Source organism: Lissotriton helveticus, chromosome 7 (genome assembly GCF_964261635.1).
Source record: "Lissotriton helveticus chromosome 7, aLisHel1.1, whole genome shotgun sequence".
Classification (NCBI taxonomy): domain Eukaryota; kingdom Metazoa; phylum Chordata; class Amphibia; order Caudata; family Salamandridae; genus Lissotriton; species Lissotriton helveticus.
The window spans coordinates 1,380,776,500-1,380,789,670 of NC_136068.1; the positions used below are offsets into that span (position 1 = coordinate 1,380,776,500).

Below are 13,171 nucleotides of genomic sequence, written 5' to 3' on the forward strand. Positions count from 1 at the left end.
CAATTCTGACAGAATGGCCTACCATTGCAATGACGACAGATTGGCCTGCCATTGCAATAACGTCAGAATGGCCTACCATTGCAATGACGTCAGAACGGCCTACCATTGCAATGCTGACAGAATGGCCTACCATTGCAATGACGACAGAATGGCCTGCCATTGCAATGACGACAGAATGGCCTACCATTTCAATGACGTCAGAATGGCCTACCATTGCAATGACGTCAGAATGGCCTACCAGTGCAATGCCGACAGATGGTCTACCATTCTGCCGTTAACCAGGGAAACTGCAGCCAGAATGTGTACCACACAACAATGATGCCAGAATGGCTTCCCACTGCAATGATGACAGAATGAACTTCCACTGCAATGTTGACAGAACGGCCTTCCACTGCAATGATGACAGAATGGCCTACCACTGCAATGATGACAGAATGGCCTCCCACTGCAATGATGACAGAACGGCCTCACACTGCAATGATGACAGAATAGCCTCACACTGCAATGATGACAGAACGGCCTCACACTGCAATGATGACAGAACGGCCTCCCACTGCAATGATGACAGAACGGCCTCCCACTGCAATGATGACAGAATGGCCTCCCACTGCAATGATGACAGAACGGCCTCCCACTGCAATGATGACAGAATGGCCTCCAACAGCAATAATGACAGAATGGCCTCCCACTGCAATGATGACCGAATGGCCTACCATTGCAATGACGACAGAATGGTCTACAACGCCATCAACCAGGGCAACTGGAGTCAGAATGTGTACCACACAGCAATGATGCCAGAATGGCTTCCCACTGCAATGATGCCAGAATGGCCTACCACTACAATGATGACAGAATGGCCTACCACTGCAATGATGACAGGATGGCCTTCCACCGCAATGATGACAGAATAGCCTACCATTGCAATGATGACAGAACAGTCTACCACACAGTCTACCAGGGTGGCTGTAGCCAAAATGTGTACCACACAGCAAAGATGGCAGAATGGCCTACCACTGCAATGATGACAGAATGGCATACCACTGCAATGATGGCAGACTAATCTACCAAAGCAATGATGTCAGAATGCCCTACCAGTTCAACGTTGACATACTGGTCTACCAAATCTATGATGACAAATTACCTACCACTGCAATGAGAACAGACTGATCTACCATGAAACTAACTAATTATTACATGATCCACTAATGCCTTAATCACATGAGATGTTGCTAGAATGGATTGCCATTTCAATCATGCCCTACTGAAAGCTCATGCCAGTGGTAGGCAAACAGTTTGCCTAACAATGATGGCTGAACAATGCACCACATCAATGATGACCCACTGTCCTACTGTGGACACAAGGACTCAATATTTGGCCATGGCATTGATCATTGAACACTCTGATAGAAGATAAAACTAGCAATATAAAGGACTACGATATTTAAAATGTGGCAAACTGTTGATGTTGTCTACATATACTGATGCAATGGCAGGTATCTAACCCACAATAGACTTCTGGTGTCATGTCCCAGGACCTTATAATTCTCGGGCTAAACCTGCGTAATCTAGGTAGTCATCTTGATGCTAACCTAACAATGAATAAAGAAATAGTTGTATTGATGTATTTGCTGTATAAAAAGCCATCTTGCAGAATAAACTAACTGCTCATCTGAGAAAATAAGACAAGAACATAAAATACCATAATGTTTTAGAGCTAATGTTAAACTTGATTGTTCCCTTATAGGTTCTAGCACAAGCAGATATGGTGTGAAATCTGCATTAAGACGTTTTTATTGACACTGGAGCACCATATAAAATGGCTTAGCAAAATATAACATACACCTACCAGAGACATTATGACAGCAAAGTCTGGACACACTTCTACTGTACTGAAAATAAAATTACAGATTCATAAGGAATGTGTGCAGTACAACAAAAGATTAATATACATGTTTTTGATCCAAAGTAGTCCTACAGAACCTATTGGCCCTCCTCCTACATAAGATGTTGGCCGCAAAGAATCCTGCATTTAATTATTATTATGACACATGTCCCAAGTCAACATCTTTTGGCAAGTCATCTAAATGAGAGAACTGCTTATAGGTTTACTGGATAACGGTATTGTAACATGGTACGGTGTCGACTAAACTGTGGTAATGGTTGCAGCAGCAGGTCCCTCAGCTGAAAGGGCATTAACTACTGTTGAGGGAGGGACATTAGATATAAAACTAGAAGGCTCAAGAACTGGACTCGACTGCTTAGAGGAAGATGGAGAAATACTAACATTTGACCCATGAATAGTTGTTGTCTCAACTCTAACAGTGCGGATCGATGTATTGACTAATATTTCAGTTTTTGGATCAAGAACTGCACTCGATGATGGTGCCTCTGCCACTGAAGAGGTAGTGATTGTAGTAACGGTTTCTGTTGAGGAAACCAGAGACACTGGGGAAGGTAACGGGCTCTTCCCAGGGCCTTCTTCTGGCCCAATAATGGTGACTGAATTTTCCTTCTTTGGTAACCAAAAGGCAGGATAGAGGGGCTCAGTAAATTCACTTTCAAACTTGTGTAACAGATTCATACTGCTGGTAACTCCATAAAAAGATAAAGTCCCTCTTTGATAGTTCAGGTAAACTCCAACTCTGCTGTACTTTGGGCACTTCAGTAGAGTTTCCACATCACCGTGCCAAGCAGAGAACTCTTTTCCATTCCATTTCAAAGTCCAGGAGAAGTTGTTTCCAGTGATCGTGCTGTTTGACTCGGATCCCTTCCGGTCAATGCATTTGTAGGTCATGCCAACATGTGTGTTCTCCCCTTTTAGCTCTACCTCGAAGTAATGGCGTCCCATATACATACTTTCAGCACACAGCACTTGCCGCCAGTTTTCAAAGCGGTCTGGATGATCAAGGTAAGGATGCTGCCAGGGAGAGGAGTTGGTTACCTTTCGATTGTCGTCCAAAAGCCGGAGATACCGGTGTGCTGTGTTTGGGTCCAGGGTCAACAAGGAAAAATCTGAGAAAGAAAAAAAATAAATATTTTTGTCATGGGACCATGAAGTCAAAGTTCATTAAAGACCGGACACGAGTAATATAAAAAGAATGAAGGAATAGATTGAGAGTGATTTTTCACATGTCATTTTGCACTAAGAAGTTAAAATAAACCCACATTCATAGTAATACACCCGGACTCTATCACCATGGTCTTTTCTGGTGCAGCTTACAGGCAAGCGCATGTTTTGTGTGCCTGAAGGCCGGAAAAGGAATTCTTTTCTGTGGGTACGTTTTTTATTTTCAGATAGTACAGCTCAGAAATAGTAAGTAAGGTTTCCCTTCTTCTGTTTCTCAACTGTGCTCTCTGAAAGCAAAGCAGTAATATAGAGAAATATTGGGTTAAATGATTTAACTTTTTGCCCTAGTGGTGCATACAATAGGCGTTCGGCTCTGCTCTGCACCAGAAAAGATCATCATGGCTGCCGGAATGCTATACAACATATATAATATAGTTAAATGATGGTAATTCACAAGGAATACAAATAGGTGAACACATCTGGCTTCCTGCAAATTGGCACCAATTACATCTGGTTCAGCCAGTAAAACTAATTTGAATGGCGTGTGAACGGAAATGTGATCATAAATGCTTTATTTCTACAGCAACACAGCAAACAATTAAACCTATAATAACAATTGAAATTATATATTATTTAGAGTTCACACCGCTTCTGAGTATCACTAATGCTGCACTGCAGTAACTGTATCCACAGTGAAGAGCCACACCTCAGAGGATTGCTCATTCTCTAATGACAGAGAAACCTAAGAAGCTAAGGCGTGACCTACATACTGTGCTGGGAGTGTGGCATCGGGTTCCGGTCTGCGATGACTAGTCCATTTGGATAAACTCCCTCAACTCACGACAATCCCACTGTGATGAACGGAGTCCAATATGCTTTATGTTGTCCATTACAGGCCAATATTTTCGAAAGGGCACAATTGACGTGGCATATCCAGTGATGTTTCAAATTCACCGAAACATAGTGCAAACAAACACTCCAAATTAAACGGGCTCATAGACAGCTGGCCCATACAGGTGAGCGGAGTCCCACCTAGGGGTGCAACTACACGCGAACATCATGAAGGGGAAAGGGTTATGAAGTTAACCAATGGAAGTGGAGTTAACACTTCAAACATGGGATGGAACTATCCTTAGAGCCAATACAAGAAAATAGAGCGATAAATTGTACATTTTAAACATATTGGTCAAACCCGATATGAGTTACTAAAAGCGATCTTTAAAAAGGAGAACCAGTTGTCACAAGGTTATTTCAAGAGGGCAACCTTTTTTGACAATTCTCTGAACAATTCTTCAGTGAAAAACAATGAGTTCATTAAATAATTTTAATTCCATCTTCGGAAAGGCGCTCCTGTCTCACTGTGGACTAAAGATACATTTTCAGTCTAACAATCGGGACATTGTAACATATGCTTGTTTGAGGCATATATATAGGTCTTAAATATTGACAGCAGTGGGTTGATGAACCTTGTTTTGGAATGTGTGGCTGGCAGGTCGTGGGTATGATTTATCATATATATTTAATTCCTCCTGAGATTGAATAAGTGAGTACCAATCAGATGGCAATACTACCTCCTATTAATTTTTCTGCCCTTCAGAGGTCACTCCCACAGAAATAGTGTCTCTTAAAAGCATATGTTATAATAACAGCATAATACAGACATTCATGTGTTTTGAAGCCTCCAGCACATAAAGTGTTAATTCCTCTAAAATATTAGTAAATGTTGTTTTTTAATCCTGAAGGGGCGATGTGCATTATAAAATACAACATTTGTTATGAATTTCTCCCAAATTCCTTTGAGAAGAAGGACCATATCCTTTATTAAGGCTTTAAGTGGGACGAAAAAAATGGGGGTTGAGGGAGAATCTCAAAGGGGCGAGGCCTTTGTAATTAAGTGTGTGACATAAACAAGTAAATTCATTTTTGTAGTTCCCATAGTGTGTCACCTGACCGGTATTAAAGTTCTCCGTCGAGCTTTCTGTTATTGCATCCACCTACATACACCTAAATTCAGCCAGTGCTATTACGTTTGGCAATGGTTATTAGCTGTTTAAGATAAAAGAGTAATACAAATAATTTTGTTATTCATATTATTGAAAATGCTTCAATTTATAAATTGTAGACTGTGGATTAAATAATATTGAGGTCTGTGGAGTGGTCTTCAGAGTATCTCAATCACTCCTGTTACGTTCACTTTAGGTTAGACATGTGAGCCCTTTTTCTCTTCACATCTGGTCCATCTGCATATCTTAGACCTCATCTCTCTCTTCTTCAGCACACTCTCTTCACTTGGTCTTGAATTCATTTATTTGCATTTACCTCACTTCACCATCCCCAAACACACAATGCATCCACTCACCTGAAAGCATTGCATTTCATTTTCTTTAACTTTTGCTTTGTCGATATTTTGAGAACTATGCACCTCCTTCACACACATTTGCACATAATCACAACAATAACTGGAATATGTGACACACTGACAGTCACTGTGAGAAACTTGTTCTGCCTACAATTTCAATTCTAGAGTTATTTGTGGCCCATTAAAAACACCTGGAAGTGACTCCGTTTAGAATATACACTTAACGCACAAGTTACTATTTGTGTAACGATATATCTGTAAGAGACATTAGCTAGTGATAGATTCTTTACCTTAGAATATCCCCAGGCGTCAGACTGGATCCGGAAAGTTTTGCTTAGCAGTACCCTTGAGCGTCAGTAGGTGGCGTTCTGCGTCTCCGCGTCCGTCACTGGTGTCGTCAGCGCCGGGATGACGTCACGGAGAGTACTTAGGCACCACCCATGCGAGCTTACCTCACGACTTACCGCGCCAGGAACGCAGAGCCATGCAAGATACTGACCATTGGTGCAGAAAACTAGGGTACTGAAAGGGATGACCTTAACCCTAGTAATCAGTTCGCAGAACGGGGAGGATGGGCGGGGCAGTAAGGAATCTATAACTAATCAATATCTCTTACAGATATATCGTTACACAAGTAGCAACTTGTGCATCTGAAAGAGACACGTTAGTGATAGGTTCCTTACCTTAGAATAGATACCCCAGCAATACCAACCCCGGTGGTGGGTCTGTGAACAAAATTACACCAAGAAGTCATGGAGAACAGAACGGCCAAATAAGCCGTCTCTCCGGTCTTGACTGTCAAGGCAGTAGGGCTTTGTAAACGTGTGCAGCGAGGCCCAAGCACCTACCTGCCAAATGTCCTGCAAGGGAACGCCGTGTCCCAAGGTAGTCGTGGCTGCAGTTGCCCCAGTCGAATGGGCATGCAGCCCACAGGAGGCTCCTTCTTGGCCAAGGAGTAACATGCTTTGAGGCACAGAACGTCCCACCGGCAAATGGTCCGTTTGTGCACAGCCCGACCTATTTTGGCACCCACATAGCCAACAAAGAGGTGATCATCCCTACGGAACTGTAGTGTATGCTGCAGATAGAAAGCAAGCACACGTTTTGGGTCCAGACAGTGGAGCCTCTCCTCTTCCCTGGAAGGATGCAGAGGCGGAAAGAAGGTGGGCAAAGTGATGGTCTGCCCGATGTGGAAGGGCGTGACAACCTTTGGCAAGAAAGAAGGACGGGATCTTAGAACAACCTTGTCCGGATGAACAGAAAGGAAAGGAGGTTTAGAAGAAAGAGCCTGGAGCTCACTCACTCTTCTGGCAGAGGTGATAGCTACAAGGAAAGCCATCTTCAGAGTAAGAAGACGTAAAGGACAGTTATGAAGAGGCTCAAAGGGAGCGCACATCAGAAAAGTCAAGACAGGATTTAAGTCCCATTGAGGCATTATGAAAGGCACGGGAGGAAACATGTGTGTAATGCCTTTGAGAAAGCGGTTAACAGCCGGAGACTTAAAAAAAGAAGGCTGATCAGGAAGCCTCAGGATGGCGGAAATGGCAGAAAGATAGCCTTTGATAGTGCCCAGCGCAGAGCCCTGCTGGGCCAAAGAAAGGAGAAACAGAAGAACCTCAGAAAGAGGGGCCAAAAGGGTATCCACAGCCTTTGCTGTGCACCATGCCACAAATTTGTTCCATCGGCAGGTGTATACCGTTTTAGTCGAGGGGCGCCTGGCTGCCAGAATGACATTACAGACTTCGGGAGAAAGGTCAAAAGCCATTAACTGTCACCGCTCAATCTCCACGCATGGAGGTGGAGGCTGGACAGTTTCGGGTAGAGGACCGTCCCCTGCTGCTGCGACAGAAGATCCTCCCGAAGAGGCAGACGGATCAGGGGATCGATGCTCATACTGAGTAGCTCAGGATACGGTACCCTTGAAGCCCAGTCCGGAGCCACAAGAATAACTTGAGCCCGGTTGCGCCTGATCTTCTTTAGCACTCTGGGCAGAAGTGGTATAGGCGGAAAAGCATACAGTAGACGCAGCTCTACTGGAGACGAAAAGCGTCTCCGAGCGAGTGCCGCCTTGGAAATTCCAATGCGCAGAACTGATGACATTGCGTGTTCTCTTCGGTGGCGAATAGATCTAACCAAGGCTCTCCGAGTTCTAACGCCATTCGTGATCCATCAAGCACCGGCCGCTGAGTTTGTCTGCCCTGGCGTTCAGAGAAACTGCCAGGTGTTGAACCACCAAGGTAATGCCTTGATGTTCCAGCCATGTCCAGAGGGGTAGATCCTCCTGACATAGGGTCCAGGACCCCACCCCGCCCTATTTGTTGCAATACCACATGGCGGTGGTGTTGTCCGTGAACACCTGCACTACACTTCCCCGGACAGAGGAAAGGAATGCCTTCATTGCAAGTCGGATCACCCGCAGCTCCAGAAGGTTGCTATGGGGCCGGGACTCCGCCAGAGACCAGTGGCCTCTGATCTCCGCCTCTCCCAAGTGGCCTTCCCATCCTAGGAGGGACGCATCTGTCACCACTGTGTGCTCTGGTTGGGGAAGGGAGAGGGATCTGTCATTGACCCGATCGCAATTCGTGAGCCACCACTGCAGATGTTGTGCAGTGCCATCCGAGATCTGGACATAATCAGACAGGTTGCCCTGATGCTGTGCCCACTGGAACTTCAGATCCCACTGCAGAGAGCGCATATGCCATCTGGCATGTCGCAGTAGCAGGATGAAGGAGGTCATCAGGCCCAGAAGCCGAAGGGTCATCCTGACGGAAACCCGGGGTAGAGGCTGAAAGACTGGAATCATAGCCTGAATATCCCGGACTCGCTGCTCGGGAGGATAAACCAGAAACTGCGTTGAGTCCAGAACTGCTCCAATGAAGGCGAATTTCTGTGAGGGGCTCAGGTGCGACTTTGGCACGTTGAGGGAGAACCCCAGCAAATGCAGGAGGTCGGCCGTAGTCTGAAGGTGGTTGACGACTGCCTGGGGCGAGCCCGCCTTCAACAACCAGTCGTCGAGGTAGGGGAAGACTGACACCCCTGACCTGAGCAGATGAGCTGCGACCAGCGCCATCACTTACGTGAACACCCAAGGGGAACTGATAAGGCCAAAGGGGAGCACGGTAAATTGAAAATGCTCCTGGCCTACTGTGAACCGCAGGTAACGCTGGTGGGCCGGCAGGATGGGGATGTGAAAATATGCGTCCTGCAAGTCCAACGCTACCATCCAGTCTCCAGGGTCGAGAGCAGTCAAGAACTGAGCCAGGGTTAGCATCTTGAACTTCTCCTTCGGGAGGAAGCGATTCAAGTCCTGGAGGACCAAGATAGGACGCAGACTCCCTTTATCCTTCTTGGGGACCAGTAAGTAGTGGGAATAGCAACCACTCCCTACCTCTGGCCCAGGAACGTACTTGATGGCCCCCTTGGCCAAGAGGGCCGCAACTTCGTGTTAGAGAAGAGCCAAATGATCCCCCGAAATGCAGTGGCATCGAGGTGGCATGGCTGGGGACTGAAAGAGACGGGAATAACCCTTGCAGATTATCTGCAGGACCCATTTGTCTGACGTAATCTCGCGCCAGCGGGAGTGGTGGTGGCAGATCCTGACACCCACCGGCATGGGGTGCTCCCTGAAGCTCACCTGAAGCTCAGATTAGGAGGGTTTAGAGGCGGAAGGAGTGGGGTGGAGGTTGATGGACCCGCACGCTGGTTCCCCTCCCCGCCCCTGTGGAATCCGTGGCCTCGCTGTGGCTGGTTCTGCGTGGCCTGGTGGAAGGGCATGCCTGGGCGCCTCGACCCTGGTTACGAAAGGAGTGAAAACCCGGAGTGGCCGGGGCCTTAGTAGAAAGACCCAGGGACTTCGCCGTAACCCGCGAGTCTTTAAAGCTCTCCAGGGCACTGTCAGCCTTGTCGCCAAACCGACGGATGCCATCAAAGGGCATGTCCATGAGGGAACTCTGGAAATCGGGGTGAGAACCCGGTCGAACGCAACCAGGCGTGGCACCGCAACACCACGGTTGTAGAGATCGCCTTGCCCAGGGAGTCGGCGGTGTCTAACCCACACTGGATGGCAAACTTAGCCGCATCTTTGCCCTCCGCAATCGCCTGAGAAAGGGTAGCCTGCAACTCCTCAAGACACTGATGCAACACCTGAGCTACGCCATCCCACACCGCGTGGGAGTAGCGGCCCAACAAGCAGGCACTGTTCACTGACCTCAGCCCAAGGCTGGCCGAGCAGAACAACCGCTTCCCACACTGGTCCAGCCTTTTAGAGTCCTTATCCGGCAGGGGGCCTTGGGGAAAGGCACTCTGCGACATCGAGGCCTGAATGACCAGGTTCTCAGGCATAGGGTGAGTGGTCAAGAAAGTGGGGTCACCTGGCGCGGGACGGTGGCATCTAGCAATGTTTTTATCCACCGGGGCCCCCATGGCCGGCGTCGACCAAGAGGACCTCTGTAAGAGCGGCATTAAAGGGAAGCAGCAGCTCTGCCGAGTTAGACGCTGTCTGGAGCACCTCGGTGAGGAGGTTGGTCTTGAGGGCCACAGTGGGGTGGTCAAGATTGAGGGCCTCAGCAGCCCGATGGAGGACCACCCTATACGTGGTACTCTCCTCCATTGTAGGAGGGGGAGAGGCGAAACCCGGGTCAGAAGAGACATCGAGGCTGCCTGCATCCTCCAAGTCATCCACCCAATCAAGCTTGGAGTCACATTGCCGAGCAAGCAAGCCTCTGGCGTGGAGGGAGCTGGACGCGGCGGCAGAGTCGGGCCGGAGATGGATCGAACGGCGTCGTGATCGGCGCTGTGAATGGCGCCGACCGGGGCCGGACCGGCGCCAGTTTCCAATGCAGATCCCAAGCCGGGAAAAAATGGTCTGGGAACCGGGGCATGGGTGGGATAAACAGCACCCAGTGTGGCGCCGGGGGCGGAGCCAAGGGGGGCGCCGGGGCTGGAGCCGAGGATGATGCCGGGGCTGGAGCCGGCAACGCCGCACCTCGTGGCGCCGGAGCCAGCTGCGCAGGATCCTGTGGCACTGGGGCTGGAGCCAATGGCCAGCAGGATCTGGACACGGGTCTTCGGGGCCCGAAGACGCGCCGGTGGGAGCCCGAGGCCTGTAAAGGCGGTCCAAAGCAGCAAGGAATTCTTGCATCTGTTTGGGAGTCGCCGACGGACCCGGGTATGGCGGATAGGCCGTGGGACTCTCCAGCTCCGAAGAAGCTGCAGGGGCGAGGCCCCTGTCCTTCTCGTGTGCACCTCCGAGGAGCGACGGGGGGACGTCGGAGAGCGAACACGCTTATTCTACTTTTTTTTATGGCGACGCTTACCAGAACCCAAAGGTGAAGACTTGGAGTCTGAGGAGCGACGTCTCCGGTACTGCGAGCGGTCCCGGGAGCGCCCCCTACTCCAGGAGTGGTGACGCAATGAATGCTGGACCTCCAGCAACTTCTGACACCGCTCCCATAAGCCCTTGGGGGCAATGGCGCGATAGTCCCGGGAGTCGTGGCCGGCCTCCAGGCAGTAGATGCAAACATTGTGGGGGTCCGCTACTGACAATTTTCGACGACAGGTCCACAGGACTTAAAACCGTGCACCACGAGAAAGTTGGGGAGACAAAAAGTCTCAAAATAGTGGTCAAAAAGAGACCAAGGTATGTGCTCAATCCGGATCTGCCCTTACTGGCGCGGAAAAAGAAATAACTCACGTCTGCGCGCATGGGTGGCGCCTAAGTACTCTCTGTGACGTCATCTCGGTGCTGACGACGCCAGTGACGGATGCGGAGCCGCAGGACGCCACCTTCTGACGCACAAGGGTACTGCTAAGCAAAACTTTCCAGATCCAGTCTGACGCCTGGGGATATTATAAGGTAAGGAATCTATCACTAACGTGTCTCTTTCAGATAAGACTAATCTGCTACATGATAAAAACCAGAAACACAACGTCCTCGAAGTATGTAACGGCCTTAGGGAATGCAAGATTAAGTAGAAAGTGAAATATAAACAGGAACTAAATCACTGACATGAAATGTCTTAATGCTTTTACCTTCATTGTCCAGAAAGCAATCCGTGTTTTTGCCAGTTAAGTTGAACACATATATATTAGGCTTGATGGGGACCTGTTTCAAAGTCTGTTTTTAATTATTACTGTGTCTGAGACCTGGATGGACCTGGATCAGTTAAAGACCTGCTCTCTATAATGGTTGTTCTTAAATGTCTATACTATTTATAGCAATTGGCCTGGATAGCGAGAGGGACAACGTTCAATGGGGCACAAGAGAGACATCAGGTAGACAATGCGATTACCAGTTTGTCATTGTAACAATGGAACAAGTAGTACACAAAGTTGTGTTTTCATTGAACAGTGTTTCTGCATCTGTAACATCTCTACATAAAATCACAGTTATGCTTCTATTGAGAGACACAGGCTTAGTTTGGCATCAGAATAACGTTTCACAAGCATTTTTCTTCCATACTACACTATTTTGAAGAGGCAGAAGGCAGCGATGCAATTTCCACTCAATGGAAGTGTTGGTGTACTGCCTTTGCATAGACACCATACTTGAGAAAAACATGCAAGGCATAGATTAAAACAAAATTTTGCATCTGTTTTACAATGCACTCTGAGAAATCGATTGTAGCGGTGTATTATTTCCATGCCTTTGGTTAGACATAAGTTATATGTTTAAGCTTCACATAGATGAGTTATCTCTCAGTGTAACCACATCTGATACCTAAGCTATCCCTTAGGTGATAGTACTCCATCACCAAAGGGCAAAAGTCACAATCTATAATTTCAGCTTGATTTCTTCTAAAATTCCCACCTGCCCTGCCTCTAATGCCTAAGGGCACCCACTAAATATACTAAAAACCTATACTTCAACCTGGAAGCAAACAAATAAGCAGCATGAGGCTTGTTTTATAATAGGCTCTGTGGACAAAGCAAAGCATGATATAATGGATCATTCGAGAAACTGACCACCAGAGCCTCTTATGGTGAGCCTCGTAGAATGTATTCCTGAAATTCATGACAAACCATATTGTCATATTCTAAATGTCATGAAGTGTCTAAACATATGACTCGGTAAGGCCAACATAGCTATCACTTGCGTAGTTCATAATATAGGAGCATTATCAACACAAGCTTTCAAGTGGCACAGAATAAAAAAAAAATCTTCAAGATCCTTATTTGAATGACACAACTGCAACATTAGGATGAGGCAGAGGGAAATGGCATAGTTGTAATCTTGACCTACATCATTCAATACCGCAATAAAGGTAGTCCCGGTGGCTAAATCTAGCTAAACTTGTCTGGCTACCGTTTAATAAATGGTTCTCTTCAAGATGTTTAAAAAGCTGATGAGCCAGAGTTTTTCACCAATTTTAATTACTGCTGGCAAAAAAGATGTGTCTATAGTTAGCTGCGACCCGGGTTCAAGTTTTTACTTCTTTAAAAAAAACTAAAATTCCATCCACTATGGACAATGCCAGATGAAAACAGGTGTTAAGAAGGAAGGTAAAAGCAGGCGAAACAAATGCAGATAAACATTTTAGAGTCTTGACTGGACATACACCATTCAGGAATCTAAATTTAGGGATGGTAGAATGGAGGAATCCTCCTCCTCTTACTTAATCATTATAAGAGCTGAGGAGGAGGAAACAATCATTTTGACACAGGGCAAACTGGTGAGACTAGAGACTGCCTGAAAAAGAGCCTTTGAAAATTTGGAAGCCTGACAACTAGAATTTGAAGTTAAACCT

The 13,171-nt window shown here is 47.1% G+C and overlaps 1 protein-coding gene across 1 annotated transcript in view; it reads right to left on the minus strand.

Annotated features, from left to right (window-relative positions):
* Positions 1–1,768: 1,768 nt before the first annotated feature.
* The window catches only part of TRIM16 (tripartite motif containing 16), a 146,116-nt gene continuing 134,713 nt past the window's right edge, over positions 1,769–13,171 (minus strand). The window contains exon 6 of the mRNA XM_078654695.1: positions 1,769–3,012. Within this exon, the coding sequence (XP_078510821.1) occupies positions 2,144–3,012 (869 nt within the window). The 3' untranslated portion in view covers positions 1,769–2,143. The remainder of the gene's footprint in view (positions 3,013–13,171) is intronic.